Source organism: Herpailurus yagouaroundi, unplaced genomic scaffold, assembly GCF_014898765.1.
Source record: "Herpailurus yagouaroundi ecotype Mexico unplaced genomic scaffold, PumYag 140, whole genome shotgun sequence".
Classification (NCBI taxonomy): domain Eukaryota; kingdom Metazoa; phylum Chordata; class Mammalia; order Carnivora; family Felidae; genus Herpailurus; species Herpailurus yagouaroundi.
Window position 1 is genome coordinate 10848430 of NW_024412395.1, and position 24889 is coordinate 10873318.

The 24889-nt window shown below is 49.5% G+C and overlaps 1 protein-coding gene across 4 annotated transcripts in view; it reads left to right on the forward strand.

Moving 5' to 3' along the window:
- Window positions 1-24530, forward strand: part of SCTR (secretin receptor) — a 78221-nt gene extending 53691 nt beyond the window's left edge. Inside the window, exons 5-14 of one of the 4 annotated variants that reach the window (XM_040474853.1) lie at window positions 488-585; window positions 1709-1841; window positions 4026-4146; window positions 11706-11766; window positions 12083-12152; window positions 16342-16433; window positions 17965-18091; window positions 19542-19607; window positions 22935-22976; window positions 24049-24530. In XM_040474853.1, the coding sequence (XP_040330787.1) occupies window positions 488-585; window positions 1709-1841; window positions 4026-4146; window positions 11706-11766; window positions 12083-12152; window positions 16342-16433; window positions 17965-18091; window positions 19542-19607; window positions 22935-22976; window positions 24049-24219 (981 nt within the window). In that variant the 3' untranslated portion in view covers window positions 24220-24530. Of the gene's footprint in view, window positions 1-487; window positions 586-1708; window positions 1842-3992; window positions 4147-11705; window positions 11767-12082; window positions 12153-16341; window positions 16434-17964; window positions 18092-19541; window positions 19608-22934; window positions 22977-24048 lie in introns of all 4 variants that reach the window. The other 3 variants (XM_040474852.1, XM_040474855.1, XM_040474854.1) reach the window with 3 other exon arrangements.
- Window positions 24531-24889: the final 359 nt, after the last annotated feature.

The window sequence follows — 24889 nt, forward strand, 5'->3', positions numbered from 1 at the left end:
TGTCTCTGTCCCTCTCCACCTCACGCTCTGTCTCTCAAAGATAAATAAACCCTTTTAAAAACAATTAAAAAAATAATGACAGGTCTTAGGTACATGACAAATTCAGTTTATTTTAAGTGGCTCCAGAAGCAGAATTGGGACAAATAGCTGCAATTTAAAATAGGTTTTAGTCTCACATGAGAAAAAACGATCTAATATTCTGCCCTGTTGTATACCAGATGACTTCCTCAAAAGGCAGTGAGCCCTGAATCCTTGGAGGTATTCCAGCAAAGGCTTGAATTCAGGGTGGGGGTAAGGGGTCCTGTACACGGGGTAGAAGTTTGAGTTGGCATCTGATGATCCCCAAGATCTTTACCAAAGCCAAGGTGTTCCGAGTCTGTGAACTGATGTCCGTGGAGTCGGATCAGCACAGCATTAAGAGTTGAAAGGTTCAAGCAGCCTGAGCAGGTGCACTCAGGCTGGGACTGATGCATGCCTCTCTCTGCAGCACGAGTACCTGCTGAAGCTGAAGGTCATGTACACCGTGGGCTATAGCTCCTCCCTGGTGATGCTCCTGGTTGCCCTCAGCGTCCTCTGTGCTTTCCGGTGAGAACACACTGCCAGCTCTCTGTCTCCCCAGCCTTCCGCAGACACAGATTTTGGGTCTTTTTCAGTTGCCCGGGCCAAGAGAAAGGAAGGTCTGGGTGGGCCACTTTGTTAGCCCTTGATCTAAATGTTACCTGTGGCAAAACATTGATGTTTCTGAGACCTCGTTCATTCTTTTATGCATTCAACATTGACTCGGTATATATAACTAAGAACGTAACGCACAGTTGCTTTACATGTACTATTTCTGATTTTCACACAATGCTCTAACTACCTTATCACCCCCATTTTACAAGTATGTTAGCCAGACTCTTGGGTACAAGAAACAGAAATCCACCTTAAAACAGTTTAAGGGTGGCTCAGTCGGTTAAGCATCCGACTTCGGCTCAGGTCACGATCTTGCGGTCCGCGAGTTCGAGCCCCGCGTCGGGCTCTGTGCTGACGGCTCAGAGCCTGGAACTTGTTTCGGATTCTGTGTCTCCCTCTCTCTCTCTGACCCTCCCCCGTTCATGCTCTGTCTCTCCCTGTCTCAAAAATAAATAAACATTAAAAAAAATTGAAAAAAAAAAACAGTTTAAGAAAGCAAAGGTGACCTGGCACACATAACTGACAAGTTCAGGGGTCTCTGGCTTTAGGAATGGCCGGCTCGAGGTGGTCAAAGGTATCAGCAGAACTAGATGTGTCTCCCTCCCTTTCTCCAGTCTGCGTTGGCCACATCCTCAGGCAGGCTCTCTGCAGGGGCACCTTGCACCAGCTAGGTAACACCAGGACAAAGAGAGCCTCTTCTCCATTAGATGCAATGAAAAGTCCTGGGGGGCATGGGGGGCGGAGGTGTTCTCATAGGCTGGGCTTGGATCACATGCCCAACCTGAGCCAGGGGTGGAGTACTGTGATTGATCGAGTCTGTCAACAGGGTGGGAGGGTGGAGTCGCCCCCACCCAGAGCTGCAGTGGGTTCCCCATAAGAGAGCGTGGTTCTCGTACCAGAAGACGAGGAGCAAGCAACCGATGCTGACCCCTCCAGCAGAGGAGGAAACAAAGTCCCTGGAAGGTGAAAAGGCTTGCTCGAGGTTGTACAGCCCTTGTGGTTCCGGCCCCTATGGCCCTGCATTCTCTCCCTCCAGGAGGCTCCACTGCACCCGCAACTACATCCACATGCACCTGTTTGTGTCCTTCATCCTGCGTGCCCTGTCCAACTTCATCAAGGACGCGGTCCTCTTCTCTTCGGACGATGTCGCTCACTGTGATGCCCACAGGGTAACATGCCTGCGTGCCCTGGGGTGTGGCCAGGGCGGCCCGCTCTCCCCAGCCTGACTTTGGAGAGGGTGGTAGCCACTTTGCCTTTCCAGAAGGTCCCTGCGAGGCTGCACCCAATGCTTCGTAGAGGGCCCAGTACTGGAGCCGGGCCAGGAGGTTTGGGGAGAGTCCCATGTCTCCCCATGCAAGGTCTGGGTCGTGTATGAGAGCAGTTTGTCAGGAAGCCCCTGGGGGCTGCCCTTCAGCTCCCAGCATCCAGGAGTGGATTAGCCACTGTGGCAATTAGATGTATAGCAAGGCTTGTCTTTTCCCTTCATCTGCAGAGTCCTAACGGTAGAGAGATGGTCAAGTTTAAAGAGGGTTGAGGTTGGTGGTAGAAAGAAAAGTATGAGTGTATGCCTATATGTCTGCACACACAGGTCTGCAGTGCAACAATTGTTTTGCTAAGTCCAACACTTTTCTCCTTCTGAGTGCTTAGAGAGCCTTATTTCTTAGCAATATCTCTCTGTGTATCAGTTGAGACTCTCTTTCGCTGCATGTAACAAAAAACTGCACATCAGTGGCTTAAACAGACAGGAGTTGTTTCCCACATAAGCAGTCCACAGATGGGCAATCTAGAGGTGGCACAGTGTCTCCATGATGCCATGGCGGGCCCAGTCATTTTCCCTCTTTCTGCTCTGCCATGTTTGATTCCATGCTTTACACCGCATGTTTACAATATGGCTGCCACAACCCCAGGCTTCACATCCATGTTCCAGGCACAAAAAAAAAAAAAAAAAAAAAAAGAGTCAAGATGAAACTTTTTTTTTGTCTTTGGGCAGCTTTGCCTTTTTATGGTGGGAAAGAATCCTCACCCCAAGACACCCATCTACATCTCGTTGGCTAGAACCATGTCATGTGACCACACCTAACTGCAAAGGAGGCTGGGAGATTGAGGGTTGTTTTTTTTTTTTTTTTTTTTTTTTACCATCATAGTCTCCACAGCAGAGGCAAACAAGAGAGAAAGGGATTGGAGATTGAGATTGGTTCAGTCAACCTGCCTGTCACTTCCCACCACTCACATCTGTAATTCCTTAACAGATCTGTTAAGTTTGTACTATTTGTAGTTGTGTGTGTGTGTGTGTGTGTGTGTGTGTGTGTGTATTTTGACTCAAACTGAGCCGTCCCTGCAGGAGGGCCCTGTCCCTTAGGGAGATTGGCAGGCTGAAGTAAGAGTAACCAGTGTGGGAGTCAGAAGATTTAAATTCAGACCCTACCCTCTCACTGACCAGCACCGGGGAAGTCCAGCAATGCCCCGCAAGGAACCTTCTAGGGCTCTACTAAACATTAGACTCGCGAGCCAAGCATGGGAACCTCTGAGAAGCAGAGTCTGTGGGTGGCCGTAAGGCAGGAACCACAGCTGGCCGGCAGGACAGTACCAGGTGCCTCTCCTCTGTGGATGTGACCTCGAAGCAGTCCATGCAGCAGCCCTCGGGCCATTCCAGGAGCTGTCCTCTCCCCAGGGGACAGCTCAGTGAAAGGAAAGGGACCCTTGCAGCGTGGGAATGGTTTCCTTCATGGCGCCCAAGTCCCGTGCCCCACATCCCCCCAGGCATAGCTTCCAGTGATCCTGGCAAGAGACAAGCCTGTAATGTCACTGAATCAAGTGCCCCCATCCGGTATTTAGAGCTCTCCGGAACAGATGCAGAGTGCCAGTCAGGGGCCATTTTCACCGTCAGTGTTGCCTGCTAACGTAATTGGTACATCCCTTCAACCGTTTCTGGGGAAACAGCGTGGAAAGGATTTTGTTAACCCTTTGCTCAGAAATCCCTTTCCTTCTCCAGGCTTCTTTTCTCACCTGCAAATGAGGAACTTGGGAGTCGGGCGACATCTGACACAGGTTTACAACTGGCAGCCAGTTCCAGAATTTGAATGTGGTTCCTGCTTCTGTGATGGCCCATTAACCTTTTTGACTGAGCTGGCTGGCATGTTGAGTTCCACCCTCTAGAGAACTCTGTGGGCCTGGTCTTCCGATAATGGAAGGCCACAGGGGAGGGCCATGAACCTCAGGGACTCGGTCTGCGGCATACCGTGTCACTTCCTTTGGGGGTGGCCACCAGAGGGAAGCCCATGGTTACCCAGCCTGGGGCTCACCTGCCTCTCTCTGTCCAGGTGGGCTGTAAGCTGGTCATGGCTTTCTTCCAGTACTGCATCATGGCCAACTATGCCTGGCTGCTGGTGGAAGGCCTCTACCTTCACACGCTCCTCGTCATCTCCTTCTTCTCAGAAAAGAAGTGCCTCCAGGGATTTGTTGCCCTCGGATGGGGTATGTTTCTCCGTAGGTATAATGGCTGTGTGTATGTGGGAAAGGGCACTGAGTCAGAGGATTTGGTTTTGAGTTCCAGCCCCACACTTAGTTAAGTTAGCTAACTTGTGTCATCTTAGGCAAGTTGCTGCTGCTTCTTTTTTTTTTTTTTTTTAATGTTTATTTTTGAGAGAGAGAGAGAGAGAGAGAGCAGGGGAGGGGCAGAGAGAGAGGGAGAGAGAGAATCCCAAGCAGGCTCCGCACTGTCAGCACAGAGCCTTATGCGGGACTCGAACCCATGAACCATGAGATCATGACCTGAGCCGAAACCAAGAGTCGGCTGTTTAGCCAACTGAGCCTTTCGGGCACCCCTTGGCAAGTTGCTTCTTGTTTAACCCCCTGGCTTTGGTTTGTTTGTATGTCAAGTGGGAATTAACAGCTAAAATTTAGCCCCAATTTCTGCCATCCAAAGTCTCTTACAATGTGATACCCCCCACCCTTGTTTCATCTTCCTTAGACATTTATTCATATATTTTCATTCTTGCTTCCTTTCTATATCAGGGTACTTTTGATTATAGAAAATCTGGCTTAGATCAGCTTTAAACATAAAAGAAATTAATTGGCTTATCTGTCTGAAAGTCCAGGGGTCACCAACTTCAGGTGAGGCTGGATCCAGCAGCACAACAACATTTCTTCGTGTCTTTCCACTTTGCCTTCCGGAACATCACCTTTGTCATTAGGCTGGTGCTCCCAGCTTCTGGGCTACCAGCTTCCTTGTTACCTCTAAGGAGAGTAAAAGGCCGTGTCCCAGCATTCACAGCAAATACTCTGAGGTTCACCCTGATTGGACCGCTTTGTCTCATACACGTTCCCTGACCTGAGGAATACACTGATTGGCTTAAGCTACTCAAACCACATGGCTTCCCAAAGGAAATTCAGGATTCCTTTGTAGGAAGGAGATGACATAGTAGTAAGCCAACTCAGCCTCCATCGAATCTCTTCCCCCTTCCCTTTCTGACCAATGCAGATGATAACTCCCATTTCTTGAGCACTTACTATGAGCGCGGTACTTTACATGCATTATTTTATTGACACAACTTCCAGAAGCTTCTCAAAGAAACCTGGCTCAAGGACATGAGGTAATATCCTCAGCTCACACTGCAGACAAGGGCAAACCCAGGATTCAAACCAAAGCCTGTCTGTTTCCAGAACCCCTTAACTCCTATTCTGCCATTGATGGACATCTCTCCATCTGTCCATCCGTCTGTCCGTCTGTCTATCCATCCATCCATCCATCCATCCACTCAACCATCCATCAACTGTTCATTTGATAAACATATGTAAGTTACCCACTGGGTTCTGGAAAGATCGCCAGATTCTTCTGAGTGCCTCACATGCTTACAAGGATAGTCATGTGTACCAGCCATTAATTTCATTTGTTTTCTTCTTGGTGCCTTTAATTAAGAAGTGCCCCTGCCAGGAATGCTGTCTTTTCTGCTTGTCTAAATCCTTACAGGCAGAGGCTCTATCTCCTCACATCAGGGAAGTCATCTGAGCTAGAACTGCTGAGCCCTCCTGTAGACTTTGGCAGCCTAATTAGCACATGACCTTTGGCCAGCGGGAGCTGTAGGGAGGACTCTGCAGATCTTTGGATTTCTGCATAGGCCAGTCGTCCCAGAGTGCTGGGGGACCGGGGACTTGCTTTATGCAGTTGACTGCCCCCCAAAAAGCACCCAGTTCAAAACCTAGTTCACTGACCTTGATGCCCAGATCTGCCATGACCTTGCCGTATGACCATGAGCAGTTTCATCGTCTGTAATATCAGGATCATAATTTATTCAGCTTTCTTTGACCACTTCTTTGTGTTCAGAGGGGCTTCTAGAGATTACAAAACCCAAACCAAAAAAGTGCCATCATTCAGATAAGATCAGGCGTGTTCAGTGTGGTATGGCCGTAGATGAAAGTTCCATCATTCAAAGGAGTCACAGTCTGGTGGGGAGATAAAGTTGCATTGTCACATCTCCATCACAAGTTTTTAGAGAGCCCCGCTTTCTTCCTCAAATATTTACTGAGCATCTACAATATGCCAGACCCTGGGGGTGGAACAGCACATAAATCAGGGGTTCCTCCCCTCCCCGCCTCTCTGCCTGCACAGCCCTAAGGAGACCGTGAAGGGGCTCACGAAGGTCTAAAGTTCTCCAACTGGGAGAAGCCTTTCTCTTGCGAAAGCAGTGGCCCCTTCTCAATTTGTCCTCCAACTTGTCTCCCCAGAGATAGGTTGCTTAAATGAGTTACACACGCGCTCACTGTAAGACTTTGCAAAGAAAAAAAAAAAATTAAGTAGAAAAAAACTTAACGTCGGTCCCATCTATTGAACACTTTGGAAGGGTTTCCTTCCAGACTATGTTTCCTCCTCCTTTTTTTTTCCCCCCACATTGTTGTGCTCATGCGTATGGAGAATTTTGAATCCTGCTTCTTTCCACTAACATGTAAGCGTGCTCTGTATCCTTCCGCCTCTCCCGATAAACATTTGTAACTAGTCTATGGGTGTATTTAACCCAATACCTATCATGTGGGCATTTAGGTTGTTTCTGATTTCCACCATCATAAGTAACACAGTGATGAATACTTTTATGGGCAAAGCTTATTTCCATGTATAATACGGAATCCTAGAATTAGGATCACTGAATCAGGAGTGAACGCTATTGAAGTTTTTGACTTAGCCGACACTTTTACTTTTCGCAAGGTGGCTGGGGTGTCAGTCTGTGCCTGGAAAAGGGCCATACCTCTGGCTTTTATGGGGACGAACGAAGCTCCCACTCACTGAGCTGGTGGTTCTCCAAGTGGAGCCAATATCAAGAGTCACATGGAGGGTGTGTCAAACCCAGCTGGCTGGACCCCACGTTCTGTGCCTCTGAGCCAGTTGGCCTTGCGTGTAGCCAGAGACTCTGGATTTCTAACGAGTCCCCGAATGACTCTGAAACTGCTAGTCTGGGGACCACACTACGAACCCTAAATCAAGGCATTATTGGTTCTCCCGCTTTCCACCATCTCTGTTAAAGATGGAAGGCAATGAACAGGAAGCCTTTCAGAACCCATGTTTTTGCCCAAAGCATTCAAAATTGAGGCAGGAATTTGTTTTAAATGTTTATTTATTTTTGAGAGAGAGAGAGTGCAAACGGGGAAGGGACAGAGAGAGAGGGAGACAGAGGATCTGAAGCAGATTCCATGCTGACAACACAGAGCCTGACGTGGGGCTCGCACCCAGAATCGGCAAGATCATGGTCTGAGCTGAAGTCAGGGGCTCAACAGACTGAGCCACCCAGGCACCCAAAGGCAGGGAATTTTTTTTGTGTGTTATTTTTATTAAAGTCATGCACATACTTGGTTTAAGGAATTAAATAGGGTGAAAAAAAAAAGCAGTCTTCTGCCCCCACTTCTGCTCCGCAGAGGTAACACCCTCAAGATTCCTTAGCTGGTCCTTCTAATGTTCACTCTCATGTTTCTGAACAAGATTCTGCTGTTTCCTGATGTGTCCATCTGAGGCGTTACCGGTTGCCTCCTTAGGATGGAAGATAAGGATATAAAGTTCTCCATCCTACCATTAGTTTTTTAGTTTTTGGTTAAGTTCGCATCAATGTATATATCATTATGTCTGTGTAAGTGTTGTTTACTCTTGAGCCAAGTGATGTACAATGATTTTACTTCCAATGTTTAACCTTTTGTTTTTCATGGAGTCCCTTTTTTTTTTTTAAGTTTATTTATTTATTTTTGACAGAGAGAGAGAGAGAGAGAGAGAGAGCGCATGAGCAGGGGAGGGACAAAAAGAGAGAGGGTGAGAATCCCCAGCAGACTCTGCATTGCCAGTGCAGGCCCCACATGGGACTCGAACTCACTAAACACGAGATTATTACCTAAGCCAAAACCAAGAGTCAGACGTTTTAACCGACTGAGCCACCCAGGCGCCCCTTCATGGAGTCACTTCTAATTGATTTATTTGTTTTGGGTTGCTGTCATTAATTCCCCTAAATTCTCCACCAGGACCTGAAAACCCTCTAATGTTGTTTTCCAAGTCAACCAATGCCAACAGGAAATCTATTAGTTCCTATTTGTTTGAGTTTCTTCCTGCTGGATTCGTTTCCTAGGGGTCGCCTAACGAATTACCACAAACTTGGTGGCTGGAAACAGCAGACATTTATTCTCTCGCAGTTCTGGGGGCCGGAAGTTCAAAATCAAGGTCCCGGCAGGGCTGACTCCTTCCGAAATGCTCCGTGCCTCTCTTCTGGCTTCCGGTTGGTGCTGGTAGTCCTTGGTGCTTTTTTGGCTGGTGGCTGCATCATTGCAATTTCTGCCTCCATCTTTACGTGGCCTTCTTCCCTCGATGTGTCCTTTCCCTCTGTGTCTCTCATGACCTCCTTGTAAGGATGCCAGTCATATTATTAGGGGCCCAGTACAACTGGCATCCTTATACATATGGCCTCTTCTTTAAAAAAAAAAATTTTTTTTTTAAACATTTATTCATTTATGAGAGACAGAGTGAGACAGAGCATGAACAAGGGAAGAGCAGACAGGGGACACCGAATCCGAAGCGGGCTCCAGGCTCTGAGCTGTCAGCACAGAGCCCAACCCGGGGCTCGAACTCACAGACCACAAGATCGTGACCTGAGCCGCAGTCGGACGCTTAACCAACTGAGCCACCCAGGCACCCCATGTATGGCCTCTTCTTAACTGATTACACCTACGAAGACCTTATTTCCACATAAGGTCACCCTACAAAGTTCTGGGTAGTTATGAATTTGGGGAGGATGCTATTCAACCCAATAGACCCACCGATGTTCTTCTTAGAGCCTCTGCCCTCCTGCTCTATTTGGGCTGGTGGTTCTTTAGACTTGCTTAGTTCCCTCACTCTCATGCTGAGAATTTCCTTCTTTCCTCAGCAAATCCTATTCCTTTATTTCTTGTCTCCTCCCCTTGGTTTGCTCCCTAGCTGTGTTGGGGCACATGTTCCGGTACCTAACAAAGAGTGCGTAGAAAGTACGTTTTTGCATTGCATATCTGAAAATATCTTTTTCAACGTTCACACCTAACTTGTGGTTTTCCCAGGCATAGAAATTAGGTTGAAAAATCATTTCCCCCCAGAATTTTGGAGGCCTTCTATTTGGGCAGCTGGGTATAGAATGTGCCGTATTATTCTGTTTCCTGAGCATTTTTACTCTTTGTAAGCTACAGAAGCCTCTCTCTGTCCCCCGTGTTTTGAAACGCCCTCGGGATGTGTCCCCACGAGAACTGCCTTCATCCTTTTTGCTGACATCCGGTGGTCCTTTCATCTGGAAACTCACATCCTTCATTTCCTGGACAATGTTCTTAACGTCACCTATTTGATTTCTTTCCCTTTGGTTTTTATCCCCTCTTTCTGAAACTTTTAATCAAATGGCACACATCCTGAAACGGACCCTGAGTTTCTCATTTCTTTCCTCCTGCTTTTCATTACATTCCTTTTGTGTTCTGCTTTCTGGGCGATTCTTGGTCTTTATCTTCCAACCCATCTGTGGGTTTTTTAAATCTCGGTTATCATGTATTCAATTTCTAAGCCCTCTTCCTTGTTCTTGGAATGCTCCCAGTTTTCAGCATCCTGTTTGGGTCCCGCAGAGGTGATCTTTCCTCTTATCTCTCTGATGATATTCCCTAGAGTTGTTTGTTCAAGTTCCTCCAGCAGCCTGCATGGTCTGTTTCCTCTGAGTTCCTTCTCTCTGATTGTTTTGGTCCTTGCCTTTGATGTAATCAGCTTTCCTCAGATGTTGGTGACCTTGACTGTTCGTGTTTAAGAATGAGTCACTTCAGGGACACCTGAGTGGTTTAGTTGGGTAAGCGTCTCAGGTCGTGATCTCAGGTCGTGATCTTACCGTTCATGAGTTTGAGCCCCCAGCGGGGCTCTGTGCTGACAGTGCAGAACCTGCTTGGGATTCTCTGTGTCCCTCTCTCTCTGCCCCTCCCCTGCTTGCATTCTCTCTAAATAAATAAACAGATAGATAAATAAACAAATAAACAAACAAACAAACTTACAAAAAAAAAAAAAGAATGGGATGCCTGGGTGGTTCAGTCAGTGAAGCATCCAGCTTTGGCTCAGGTCATGATCTTGTAGTTCATGGGTTCCAGCCCCATGTCGGACTCTGTGCTGACAGCTCAGAGCCTGGAGCCTGCTTCAGATTCTGTGTCTCCCTCTCTCTGTGCCCTCCCCTGCTCGCCTTCTGTCTCTCTCAAAAATAAAAATAAACATTTAAAAAAAACACTAAAAAAAAAAAAAAGAATGAGTCACTTCAGAGCTGACTGAAGGCCCTGTGTGCGGGGGGGGGGGGGGGGTGGGGGGTACGTACATGGTATGTCTCTCAGAGAGACTGGCCTGGAAGTGGCCGCTGTGTTGGGGGGTCCCCAGCATCACCATCTGTAGGCCCTTTGTCTGAGGCTGTTTGATTCCTCCAGAGAAAACTCCTTTGATCTCCTCCCTGGGGTAGAGGTGTGTGTGGAGGGCTGGAGCTAGGGTATAAACCTGGCTGCTGGAGGTCTGGAAGCCACGCAGCCTGGGGATGTGGCTCTTGCCATTCAAGTGCAGACAAGCTTGTCCATTAGAAATAGAATGAGCCAGGGCGCCTGGGTGGCTCAGTTGGTTAATCATCCGACTTCTGATCTCAGCTCAGGTCACCATCTCACAGATTGTGGGATCGAGCCTTGAGTCACAGAGCCCGCTTGGGATTCTCTCTCTGCCCCTCTGCCTCATTCTCCCTCAAAATAAATGAACTTAAAAAGAAACAGAATGGGCCACATATATAACTGAAAATTTTCTAGGGGTACCTGGGTGGCTCTGTTGGTTAAGTGTCCGTCTTGGCTCAGGTCATGATCTCGCGGGTTGGGAGTTCAAGCCCTGCATCAGGCTTCCCTGCTTGGGATTCTTTCTCTATCCCTCTCTCTCTGCCCCTCCTCCACTCTCTCTCTCTCAAAATAAACTTAAAAAAATAAATGCAAATTTCCAGTAGCCACAGTAAACCCAGTAAAAAGAAACAGGTGAAATTAATCTTAATAATATATTATTTCATTTAGCCCAGTGTAAAAATACTATCATTTCAACATGCAATTAACATAAAAATTAACCCACTTCACATTCTTTTATTCCTACAAATCTTCAAAATCCGGTGTCTTGCACTTACAGCACATCTCCCCCGGGACCAGCCACGTATCAGGTACTCACTCGCGACATGCGGCGAGTGGCCACTAACAGCACAGGCGTAGACCATCAATCACTTCAGCCTTCTCTTCCGGGCAGAGGCCCTCCTGAGTCTGGCCCGGGCTCCCAGGAGCCCCAGAGCCCCTCGTGGCCTTCAGGATCCATCTGAGGCCCAGGGCGTCCTCAGTTCCCAGGGCGTCCCTGCCACCCTTGAAGCAGGAGGCTACCCATTTGCACAGGATTTCCTAGGGGGTTCCATGCACCTGTTCACTACTGGGCTGGGGTAACTGTCCTGTCCCTGTGCGGGTGTTGAAAACTGAGTCCCCTCTCTCCCGTCCCTCCCTTTGCTTTTATTCTTCAGGTTCCCCAGCTGTTTTTGTTGCTTCGTGGGCCATCAGCAGGCACTTTCTGGAAGATGTTGGGTAAGCTGCTTGAAGGAGAGGTAACAGGAGAGTATTTTATATCATCCAGCTCTTCGAACAGGATGGACACTTGTTGGGAGCTATCTAGGAGAGGCCTGTTTTTCAAACTGGGGGCCACAGGCGAGTTCTCTGGAGGCATCGTCAGCCTCAGATGTGCTCTGAGCCAGAGGGGAGAGTCGTTTCTGATAGCACTGGGCACACAGCCGCAGTGCTCAGGGTCACCAGCATGGGCCATTCATACGAAGGGCTCCTCAGAGGACTAGCCTTTCCAGGTCAGCTCAGCTCTCCACGCCTAACGGAGCCTGGCTGTCCACAGGTGCTGGGACATCAACGCCAACGCGTCCATCTGGTGGGTCATTCGAGGGCCTGTGATCCTCTCCATCCTGGTGAGTGGCCATCTTCCTGAGCTGGGCTCCAGTGGGAGAGAGGGCAACAGTGACTGGCCTGGACAAAAGGCCAAGAGACAGGGCTCCCTCCTGGTGTGGGGAGGGATCAACCACAGAACTTGCAGAGGTTGGCGGCCGCAGGAGGGTCTAGAAGCTCCGCCCCCCAGAGAATGGCGGATGGAAGTGGGAGGGGCAGTTAGGAGGTTCCATAACTCCCTTTGGTCTGTGAGTAGCCACTGAAATGTGATTAGCCGAGCTCCTTGCCCTAACCTGGCTGGCTCTGTGCTGAAACCACCCCCCCCCCTTCAGATCTTTGGGTCCTGTCCTGATCTGTTTTCTAGGCATCCCCTTGTTACTGGGAAGAATCATTGAGCTGGGATCATAGGCAGGGAGCTGAGGAAAGCTGAGTGAGGCATGGTCTTGGGCCCTCAGGGTGCTGTTGGGAGGGGTGGGGAGGAGATACAAGAGTGACTTAGGGACAGGGAACCCAGAGGGTCTCAACTGGGATGCCCTTCAGAATCACCTGGGAGCTGTTTAACAATACTGATGGCCAGAGCACCCGGGTTCCTCAGTCGATGAGCGTCCGACTCGATTTCAGCTCAGCTCATGATATCACGGTTTGTGAGTTGGAGCCCTGCAGCAGGCTCTGCGCTGACAGGCGAAGCCTGCTTGGGATTGTCTCTCCCACTCTCTGTCCCTCTCTGTGTCTCTTTCTCAAAGTAAATCAATAAACATTAAAAAAAAAAAAAAAATACTGAGGACCAGAGATTCTGCTCTCGTTGTTCTGGGGAGTGGCCCGGACATCAATCTCTGGTTTACGTTCTCAGGTGCTTCTACTCTGCAGTCAGGGTTGGGAGCCCTGGAGCTGAGCCTGTGGGTGTGGATATGAAATAGGGGGACAGAGGACGGGGGACACCCTCGGGTTGTCTCCTGGATGGAATCAGCCCCTCAGCCGGGCGCAGGGTTCAGGGGGACCCCATGGCTACAGGACCAGTTGACAGGAAGTGCCCTTCATGGGCTCTCTGGGGCGGGGCAGGGGTGCCGCACAGGGCAGCAGCCCCTCCTCTTCCACTGGCTGGCTGGTGACCTTCTAGGGGCAGTTGGGGGAAGGGAGCCATCCTGCCATCCCATGACCTCCCTCCTTTTTTCTTTTTTAACATTAAAAAAATTTTTTTTGGAGGTGGGAGGAGGGGCAGAGAGAGGGGAACAGAGGATCCGAAGAGGGCTCTGTGCCGACAGGCTGACAGCAGTGAGCCCGATGCCGGGCTCGAACTCACAAACCATGAGATCCTGACTTGAGCTAAACTTGTAGGTGCAACTGACTGAGCCACCCAGGTGCCCCTTTTGAGCATTTTTTGAAAGCTTGTTTATTTATTTGGAGACAGAAAGTGAGTGCACATGCGTGAGCGGGGAAGGGGAAGAGAGAGCAAGGGGGAGAGAAAGAATCTCAAGCAGGCTCCATGCTGTCAGCACAGAGCCCTACTCGGGGCTTGATCCCACGACTGGGAGATCATGACCCGAGCCAAAATAAGGAGTCGATGCCTAACTGACTGAGCCACATAGGTGTGCCCGCCCCCTTTTTCTAAATAATAGGCTTCATGTAAAAAGAAAAGTTGGAAGATACAAAGTCTGTTTTTCAAAAGGGAATAAAATCGCACATACTTTTAGCACCTAGATACACACAATGAATACACATGTGCTTTTCTTTCCTTTTTCTTTGAGGAAAAACATACTCTTTTCAAAATGCTTAATATAGTTTTGTATTCTAGTTTGGTTTTTCACTTAGCAAGAGATGTGAGGTGTCCCATGTCCTTTGAAATCATCTAACGAACCAATGTGCTATGACTGCATGATATTCCCACAGGAGGGCATTTCCTCATTCAGTTAGGCCAGTTTCCTTGCTATAATTCTGGGAATCTGACAGCCCAGCCCAGGAGAGCCCCAGCGGAGGGACAGTGGGCCCCAGCGTCCTGGCAGATTTCATGGGACTGGGTCTATCTAGCGATTGAATGTTTGGTGGATACTCCTGATGCAACATATCTCCCAACAAGGGCACCTGGATGGCTCGATTGGAAGAGCATGTGAATGGGGCACCTGAGTGGCTCAGTCAGTTAGGTGTCTGACTTCGGCTCAGGTCGTGATCTCACAGCTTGTGGGTTCGAGCTCCATGTTGGGCTCTGTGCTGACAGCTCAGAGCCTGGAGCCTGCTTTGGATTCTGTGTCTCCCTCTCTGTCTCTGGCCCTCCCCACTCATGCTCAGTCTCTGTCTCTCTCTCTTTCAAAAATAAATCAACATAAAAAATAAAGAAAGAAAAATATAAAAGGTTTTATCTTAAAAAAAAAAAAGAAAAAAGGAAGAGCTATGACTCTTGATCTCAGGGTCATGAGTTTGAGCCCCACATTGGGTGCAAAGACTACTTAAGTAAGAACTTAAAAAAACAAAACGAGGGGCGCCTGGATGGCGCAGTCGGTTAAGCGTCCGACTTCAGCCAGGTCACGATCTCGCGGTCCGTGAGTTCGAGCCCCGCGTCGGGCTCTGGGCTGACGGCTCGGAGCCTGGAGCCTGTTTCCGATTCTGTGTCTCCCTCTCTCTCTGCCCCTCCCCCGTTCATGCTCTCTCTCTCTCTCTCTCTCTCTCTGTCCCCAAAATAAAAAACGTTGAAAAAAAAAATTAAAAAAAAAACAAAAAAAACAAAACGAAACGAAACAAAATAAAAACCTCCCAACCAGTTGGTCACAGGGCCTGGAATTTCACTATTTGGGACTCATTCTTGGGATCATAGAGAATTTTTTTTTTTTTTTTTTTTCTTTCCAGTGCTCCCTATTAAATTGAATCAAACTCTAAAACAAAAAAAAAAGGAAAAAAAAAAAGCTTTTATTCATATACACCATGCATAGCCAGCTCTGAGCGAGAGGCATAAACAAACAAGCTGAGAAGCATGTTCCTGAAGCAGCAGCTGGGCTAGGAGTCCTGACAGGCCTCTAATCCTTGTCTTGTGGCCAGCATTCCCAGGCCCCAGGCTGTTTGGGTGAACCAGGAGGGTGCCCGGCTGGCCGAGCCCACTGATCCCTGCTTCTGTAAATGGTGCTGGAGCCCGTAGGTGGGTGAGAGAGGAGGAGAGGTACCCCCGAGTGGGCATCTTTATAACATTCTGGTACTGGGACCCGGGAAGGCAACACCAAAAGAAATAAACAGACTACATTCCTGTCCTTTAGGAAGTTGGGATTGGGACTGGCGGATATGTGGACACGCACAAGTTTGACAGACGCATGCGTTTGTCCTCTTTCAAACATTTCAAGTGCTTACACAGCGACATGATCCCTCACTGCAATATATCAGGAAAAGAGAGGTGATCAAGGGTGGCTTCCTGGAGTTGGTGATTGAACTGCAAAGTGAGGCTATAAGGCTCTGAGGCAGTGGTTCTCAAAGTATGGTCCCCAGGCCGGCAGCTTCACCATCACCTGGAAGCTTGTTAAAAGTGCAAATTCTTGGGCCCCACCCCAGATTTACTGACCTATAGCCTTGGGACCCCACCCCCACCCCCCAGTCAATACCCTAAACCTTAAGAACCTCTGCTGGTGGGGCACCCGGGTGGCTCAGTTGTTAAGCATCTGCCTGTTGGTTTTGGCTGAGGTCATGATCTCAGGGCTTGTAAGTTCGAGCCCCACATCGGGCTCTGCACTGGCAGTGCAGAACCTGCTTGGGATTCTCTCTCGCCCCGTCTCTCTGCCCCTCCCCTGTTTGAGCTTTCTCTCTCTCTCTCAAAATAAATAAACATTAAAATGACAACAAAGCCTCTGCTGGAAGAAAGCCGTGCTGCTTAAAGTGTAGTCGAGGACCAGCTTTGACATCATCTGGAGCTTGATGGAAATACAGACTTCCAGGTCACCCGAAACCTGCATTTTAACAAGGTCCCCAGGGGTTTCAATGCACCCCCAGTGTGAATAATCCCTGATGGCAACTGAGCAGACCTCAGAGCTCCAGCAGCCAGGGGGTAGGAGCGGGTGCCGGGTCAGTCATCCCCTCCCATAGGTTTGCTCCACCAGGACTGTGGGGCAGGTGAGGGGAGGCACAGTGGTGCAATCTCGGGTGTGGCCTGCAGTGCCTTCTCTGCCCTCAGGTCCAGGGGTCAGGGGCCTGGAGGGGTGGCGATCACCTTCAGCCCCACCTCTGTCTTGTGTTTTACAGATTAATTTCATCCTTTTTATAAACATCCTAAGAATCCTGATGAGAAAACTGAGAACCCAAGAGACAAGAGGAAATGAAGCGAACCATTATAAGTAAGTGGAAGGCAAAGACAAGGCTTGCTCAGTCAGCACGTATTTCCTGAGCACCTATTGTTTACCCAACTGGACCTAGTTCCTGGGAGGTTACAAATGTAAATAGGAATGGGGGTGGGGTTGGGGGTGGGATGGGTCCTTTGTGCAGCCTGAGAAGGCTGCCCCAGTGGTGGGAAGATAAGAAATCTCTCAGGATCCCAGGAAGCAGAGATTTGTGCTTGGGGCAACGCCAGGGACTCTCCTGATGGGTTTCGGGGACCCAGCTTCAGGGACATCGATATAGGTCTGTGTATTGTTCAAGGGAGAATGGCCTTCATCAGATTTTCAAGATATGTGATCCAGAAATACTCTGAAACCTTTAAGAAGTTGAAGGGAGATGCTGTACTAGTTTGCTAGGTCTACTATAACATAACCACACACTGGGTGGCTTAAAGAAGAGAAACTTACTGGCAGTTCTGGAGGCTGGAAACCCAAGGTCAAGGTGCCGGCAGGACTGGTTTCCTCTGAGGCCCCTCTCCTTGCCTTGTAGACGGCTGCCTTCTCCCTGGGTCCTTTTGTCTGTGCTCAGAGGTGTCTCTTCCTCTTCTTCTTTTTTTTTTTTTTTTTTTAATTTTTTTTTTCCAACGTTTATTTATTTTTGGGACAGAGAGAGACAGAGCATGAACAGGGGAGGGGCAGAGAGAGAGGGAGACACAGAATCGGAAACAGGCTCCAGGCTCTGAGCCATCAGCCCAGAGTCCGACGCGGGGCTCGAACCCACGGACCGCGAGATCATGACCTGGCTGAAGTCGGACGCTTAACCGACTGCGCCACCCAGGCGCCCCAGGGCTTCAATTTATGAATTGGGGCTGGGGAGATGTAATTCAGCACAGAACAGTTAAAGACAAATCAGTGTCCAGCAAGGGCTTTCTCGGTGAGGTTCTGAGCTTTGAGAATCCGGCAGTGAGTTGGATTACTTGGTGACAGGTTCTCCAGGACATTCTCCAGGATAAAGCTGCAAGATAGAATACAGGATGCCCAGTTCAGTGTGAATTTTGGATAAACAACAAATAGTGTTTTAGTTGCTTACTCAAAAAAATATGATCCTTTGCTTATCTGAAATTCAAATTGAACTGGGCATCCTGTATTTTTTATTTGCTAAATTTAGCAACCCTAATCTGGGAAGAAAAAAAAAAGCACATCTCCTTATAGGCATTTATTATTAAAAAAAAAAAAAAAAAAAAAGAATCCTGGCTTTGCGAATAATATGTTAAATAACACATGCACATCATTTATAAATAATAAAGTTGTTTGGGTGGGTTTGTGTCCAAATGTTATTTGCCGATCGGGGTGCGTAATCAGGTATTTTGGGGACTGGCCATGGGTGGTGGGTATGGGGAGTTAGAAATTCTCTAGAATGAAAAGTCAAACCACAAAGGTTGAGGGAGGGGGCCTCCGCTGGCCTCCTGCAGTCAGGCAGGTTGGGTGTGTGGAGCTGTGCCCTGGGCGAAGGGGGCAGGACACCGCAGCGGGTCTGGGTCTGTGTCTGTAGGCGCCTGGCCAAGTCTACCCTCCTGCTGATCCCCCTCTTCGGAGTCCACTACATCATCTTCGCCTTCTCCCCAGAAGATGCCATGGAGGTCCAGCTGTTCTTTGAATTGGCCCTTGGCTCGTTCCAGGTAAGTTTCACGGGACTGTGACTTTCGGGAGTTCTCTCTTTCCTTAAAGAGAAATGGAGACCACAGAGGCGGCAAGCCAGGTCTTCCCAGAAGGGTCCAGCAGGGGGTTTTGGGGTGCCTGGTTTGGCCGACATCCAAGAGAAGCTGGGCAGGACCTCACTGTGCTGTGGGACCCAAGTTCCCCACCAGTCAGATGGGGGTGGGAGGTAAAACTAAGGAGAGAGACTGACTCCAGGGAAGACGAAAGGGAAAAATAACCCCACATACTGCATTGCACACCTCTCCACAGTTTATAGGTAGTCAAAATAGCCTTAGTGCTGAGGGCTATGGCTGAGCCATCACAAAGCAGGGCAGGAAGAGGAACATTGTGGGAATGAGGGAGAGGGCATCTGAAAGAGAATAATATCTTCGTCTTCATACTGGGAAGTCCATAAAAAATGCCCCAAACCGAAAAATCCAGAAGTAGCATCATCAGCATATTCTTCAGAACCAGTGAAAAGAATTCCAAGTTGTTGCCTCTGAGGAACAGGAAATGGGGGCAGGGGTGTTAGGAGGCTGCTGTTGTTTTGTGACAGCAATCATTTGACTCTTTGAAACTTGCATGCATACACAACTTACTGAGAATAATACCCAACCTAAAAAAAAAAAAAAAAAAAGGAAGAAAGAAAGTGAGGGAAGAAAGCGCCTACCTATTCATTCGAGATGTTGTGAGGCTTAAAAACAAAACAAAACAGTAAACGTGTTTAGACAGAAGGACTCTTAACATGAATCCCAAACGTCACAGTGTTATTTTGTTTACTCATCGCTGTCTCCTTCCAAAAATAAGATGATGTAGCTTTCAGGAAAACCATACAGAGGACAAAAAAAAAGAAAAGAAAAACACAGGTAGCGAAGGATCAGTGAAAAAAATAAAAATAAAAACCAAAATTGAGTTCATACAGAGAAGCAAATTCAGGAGAGTGCTAGGAAGGTGGGAGAACTTAGAGATTTCCAGTAGCCAGAGCAAAAACAGAAACACAGTCTGTTCTAAGATTTATAATATCCGCAAGGGAAACAAGCAAATTCCCAGGAAAAGCCTAGAGATGATAGGCTTCAGGGCCTGAGAGAAATTTCTCCCAGTGGATTTTCCTAAAGAAGCCAGCCTGTCCGCAACAAGATTGATTATCCTGCAAAGTCCTCCTCACTGGGGAGGCTTTGGTCTCAGGACGGGGCTCAGAGTCTCCCTTGTTGCCTGAGTTCAGTTCAGGGTGGGTGAGGCCGGGGTCACCCTTCTGTCACTTTCAGGTTCCGGGGAGGACACATCACTGGGCACACGTCATTGAATAGAGTCAGGTCTTCTCCACACCCTGCCTTCAGGGCTGTGCCCTCTGCCCAGAGCTCCCTGCCGGTGCCCCAGGCTCCAGAGAACCCAGCCTCTTATGTAATCCACATTCTTCGTTTCTTCATCCAGGGTTTCCGTGTCCACCTGCTCTTGTACTGTGTGGGAAGGCTGGGCTCACAATGGCCCATTCGGCAGGTGGGGGATTCCAGGTCCACGTGGGTGGAAGGCCATGACCTGGCTTCCAGAAGTGGGTAGTGACCTCACTGAGAGCACAGATACCCATGTCTGCCTCCCTGCACAGAAAGGGAACTTCCTGTCCCCTGGAGTTGGGGCTTGTGGCTGGGGCTGGGCCATTTGGTTTCTCTCGAAGGAAATGGCTTGTCAAGAGAAAACCCAAAAGCACTTTCAGAATGTTCTCATAGAAACATTCTATGTTTACAAAGAAAATGGATCGTTAAGGTTTCTTTAAACTTTGCTCACATACAAACATGTATCACTTGATTCTCTATTACCCATGTATATTTTATATAATGTATATATTTTAAAAATTCTATATTATAGAAAATATCTCCCATATATTAAAGAGAATAGTAGATAGTGAGCCCCCATGTAGTCACTGCCCACTCAAGGCGGGTATGTTTCATGTCTGTCCCCAGCTGCTTCCTCCACCATGTCCCCCCTCATTTTAATCAAATCAAAGACTGTTTTATTCAAATGTGAATATTCTAGTCCGAATCTCTAAAAGACAGGGGCTGAACGAACACACACAGAGCCACAATACATTATCAACGGCATATACTTTTATTTTAATGTTTATTTTGAGAGAGAGAATCCCAAGCAGGCTCTGTGCTGTCAGCACTGAGCCCCACGCGGGGCTCGATCTCACGAACCGTGAGATCATGACCTGAGCTGAAATCAAGAGTCGGACACTTAACCGACTGGGTCACCCAGGCACCCTGTCATATACTTCTGGCTTTTTCTGATTGTACACGTAAGAGTTGTTGTAGAAAATTTTGAAAATAAGGAACCATTAAAAAAGAAAAAAAAATCATCCATCATCTCATGGCCCCAGAGATAATCTGCTAAAAATGATGGTGGGTTTACTTCTACATCTTTTTTTTTTCTTTTAAGTCTCTTTTCTATCCAGGAAGACACTTATGTACGCACAGCTTATATAACTGAGGTCATGCTATGTGTGGTTTCCCTCTTTTTTTTTTTTTTTTTTTAATGTGTGGTGTCCTATCTTGTGTGTTCTAATTCTCTATCTTCCTGTTGCCTCCACGTCACTAAAATTCTTCAAAGACTTCATTTTTAATGATTGTATAAAAACTGTGGAATTTCTTTTTTTTTTTTTAATTAAAAAAAATTTTTTTTAATGTTTATTTCTGAGACAGAGAGAGACAGACCATGAACGGGGGAGGGTCAGAGAGAGGGAGACACAGAATCTGAAACAGGCTCCAGGCTCTGAGCTGTCAGCACAGAGCCCGACGCGGGGCTCGAACTCACAGACTGCGAGATCATGACCTGAGCCGAAGCCGGATGCTCAACCGACTGAGCCACCCAGGCGCCCCAAAAACTGTGGAATTTCTTAAACTCGCTGGCTGTACGAGGCCTGCTCTATATGTACCTGGGGCACAACTCACTTTCCCTCACCCGGGGCTCTGGCCCTCACCTGAACTGTGAAAATGTGTCTCCGGATCTTGGAGGCCCAGGCACCCCTGGGCCCCATGAGGTGGGCGCCATCCACAGCCAGCAGCCTGACCACCGGCTCTGGGCCAAGCACGGGGCCAGTCCTGCCTAAACCCCTGTGACCCAGTTCCTTCACCTGTAAAATCGGGGTCCTCCCCCTCCCCCGCTAGGGCTTTGGCAAGGATTCAATGAAGCCCCTAGAGCCCAGAACCCCATGGTTATGTGGGTCAGACAACTCCACATCTAGTTGTCTCACCTTAAAGCCTGACTTTTCCATCTGCTGACAGAGGCTCCCAGGTGAGAATGCCGGAGAACCACCTGGAATTTTTTTTTTTTTTTTGAGACAGAGAAAGGGGTGGAGGAGGGGCAGAGAAAGGAGACGGATTTTCAGAGACAGATTTTCAAGCAGGCTCCATGTCCAGCACAGAGCCCGATACGGGACTTGATTTCTCCATGTGATCATGACCTGAGATGAAATCAAGAATCAGACACTTGACTGAGCCTCTCAGGTGCCCCAGTCTGAGATCATCCGTCCTCAGGCATTCGGATTTGGGGTAACCTAGGCAAAAGCTCCCAGGCGATCCTAACGTGCTACAGAATTTGGAAACTGCAGCCTCGAGTAGGCGTTCCTGCCGCCCACTTCCCCCAAATGGTCTCCGTTCTACGTAGCAGTCCCCGATGCCTGATAGTCTAAAGCAAATCCTTGAGTTTTGTCATTGTTAAAATGCCAACAGCCCTGAGCCATTGTATGTATTAAGTCTACCATAGCTGGGCTGGTTCATCCTCCTCTGCGGTCCTTTCCAATGTGGTAAGTAGGTAAAGGCAGGTCTGGATGGGACCGGGAAGGGGAAGGGAGCCCCCCTGAGGTCAGCGCTATGGCACGCAGACCTCTGAGGGGAAGGGTGCCCACCAGCCAGGGAAGCTGCAGGGCAGAAGGAAGGGCAGGCTGACCTGAGGGGTCCCTGAGGAGGTGAGCAGGACGTAAGCACTGCAGAGACCCTGCCCTTCGCTTATGGTCCCCAGCAGGTCTCTTGGCCTCAAACCCTGCATCTCAAGACTGGAGTCCCTGGCCGAGCTCCGTGCCAGGACCACTGGGAAAACAGAAGCTGCAGATACTAGTGAGGAAGGGTCCTGACAGGCACAGACCTCCATCACACCAGGGAACATAAGAGTGCACACAGCCCCGAGGCCCCTAACCAAGGAGATGTATACGGGGAGGTCGCACACACCCCACTTTTGGCAGGCCAGCACCAGCACGCGGGCTTTGCTGATTTCACATTCACACCTTCGTGTTTCAGTGTGAAGAGCTGGCCGTGGTGGACCGCCTCCGGATTTCCAGCTGATCTTGAAAATGAGCCCACACCAGGCCCAGGGTCTCGCAGGGGCCGGCCCCTCCCCCTACCTGAGGGACAGTGCGCTTTGGGCGCCACCAGTCTCTGCTTCTCCCAGATGGCCCGCCTTACTAACTCAGGGGACTGGCCTGGTCCCCACGGGCCCAAGTTAGCAGCTTCTACTCTGTGGTTGCTGGAACCACAGGTGTCCAATGCCCGATGCTGGACACTGGGCTCACAGACAAAACGGGCCCTGCCCTTGCCCTAAGGAGCTGAGTCTATGCTGGATGATGCCAGCAGAGCCAGGGGGTACAGTAGGGGGCTCAGAGGACGTAGCCCTAATTCCCCCTGAGGTGAGAGGTGTGAGAAGGCTCTGGGACACTTCCTGGGGAGAAGTGAGCCTGGGGCTGGCAATTCAAGGATGTGGGGGGGAAGCTGAAGGGAGGCTGGGTACAGGAGTACCTGCACTGACCCCTCCTGCCTTGCCCCCCCCCCCCCACAGGGCCTGGTGGTGGCCGTCCTGTACTGCTTCCTCAATGGGGAGGTGAGTTCTCAGCTGGCCTGGAGAGAGGAGCTTCCTAGCCACTGGATCCCTGTTCAGGAGCTCCCCGGAAAAGGTGGTGGGAGAGGTGGGGTGTGGGCTGGGTCTCCTGAGCTCACTTCATGGGAACATCGAAGCACCCAGAAGCCTAGTTCACACAATTACTGCGCACGACCCTCCGTTCAGCACAAGGGGGATTCTGTATGTCTGGGCTGGAGCCTGAAAATGTTTAACAAGCTCTCTCCAGGAGGTTCTTACCCTAGAGCAAATCCAGGAAAGAGGGAAGTACGGGCACCCCAACAAGAACCCGGGCTCCCGACTGCTCTGCTGCTTTGCCTGGTGGGTGACCCTGCTCACTGCCCACTGCCCTTCAATGGGCCTCAGTGTTCCCATCTGTAAAATGGCGCAGAGGCAGTAACAGCAAATCCATCCTCAAAGACCCTCCAAATGAGTGTGGACTCCTGGGAGGGCCAGACACTTCCTATGAAGTCTCTGCTCCTGAGCAGAGCAGTTGGGGGAGGACACACACAGAAGCAGCCCAACCACTAGCTGAATACAGTCCTTCACACAAGTAAGGCCTTTCAAGAACTGTCGACCATCAAACTGGTTCGCCACACTTGAATGGGAATAACCTGTTTTCCAAAACTCAGGCATGAAGCCTGGCTTCAAAGGTTTGGGCTGCTACAGCTGGGCACCGTGGAGGACATTTCCAAAGAGCAACTCCCGGGCCCCCAGATTAAGTTGTGAGCTAGGGAGGCTTCATGGGAAGGAGTCCAGTTTGTCCCAGGTGATGACCTGATTAATTCTGGAGTTCTGGAATTTGTGAGACAGCCCTAAGCCCCTTCCTTGGGACCCAGGCGGCAAGAGGGAAGGTGAAAGTGTCCAGGAGAGAGGGGCCCTCAATACCTACTGGATGTTGGGGCCGGAAATGGCCAATCTGAGGGGCCTGCAGGAGAGGGGAAGATACAAGTTGTGGGACTATGCTGAGGTCCTGGGGGTGGGGGTGGGGGTGAATGGGACTGAGGGTACAAGGTTGGTTCTTCTCTCCTCCACTGATGGTGGTCTCTGGGGGCAGGTGCAGCTGGAGGTTCAGAAGAAGTGGCGGCAGTGGCACGTCCGTGAGTTTCTACTGCGCCCCGTGGCCCTCAACTCCACCTTCAGCAATGGCACCAGCGGCCTCACCCACAGCACCAAGGCCAGCACCTCAGAGCAGAGCGGGGGCACCTGCAGGGCCAGTGTCATCTGAGAGGCTGCAGCAGGGCCACGCACGGGACAGAGACCAAGATGGGTCACGAGAAGGCTAGACATTGCTGCAGGACAGTCCGTATCGGTCTTCTCAGCAGACATCATAGGCTTTTCTCCTGTGACCAAGAACTCCCCTCCTCTGGGCCTCGGGTTGGGGAGGGGGCTGTAGCGAGAATTCCTCAGAACTGATCAAAGCACAGGCACCGTGGGGCAGGACGAGGGCCTGGGATTTGGGTCTGTTGTGTTATGCGCAGGGCAGTCCAAGGGTTCCAGAAGGCAGGGAAATAAACGGTAGCTGGGATGGGTCTGGTATGTAATTGCCCGCTCTCCTTTAGCCCTCGAGACACAAGGTGAAGGATGCTAAGGCTGGCCTTCCCTACCCCTTCCTGCAGGAATAAGCTCGAAGCCCAGGAAACATGGCAGTCGAGACCCTTGGCCCTAGATGGACCCTCCTTATCCCTCACTACAACTCACCTGTCCAGTAGCTCTCACCCTAGAGCCTCAAGACAACTGGATTAACCTGACCATGTCAGTGAAGCCAAGAGAGACGCCAAGATCCCCAGCTTCCTTTTAGTAACCCAACAGGGTACAAGGCACCCTCCCGTGCCTCCTCTTTCACAGTCACCTGCAGCCCAAGAGGCAGAATAGCCAGGAAGGGGGCAGGATCCCAT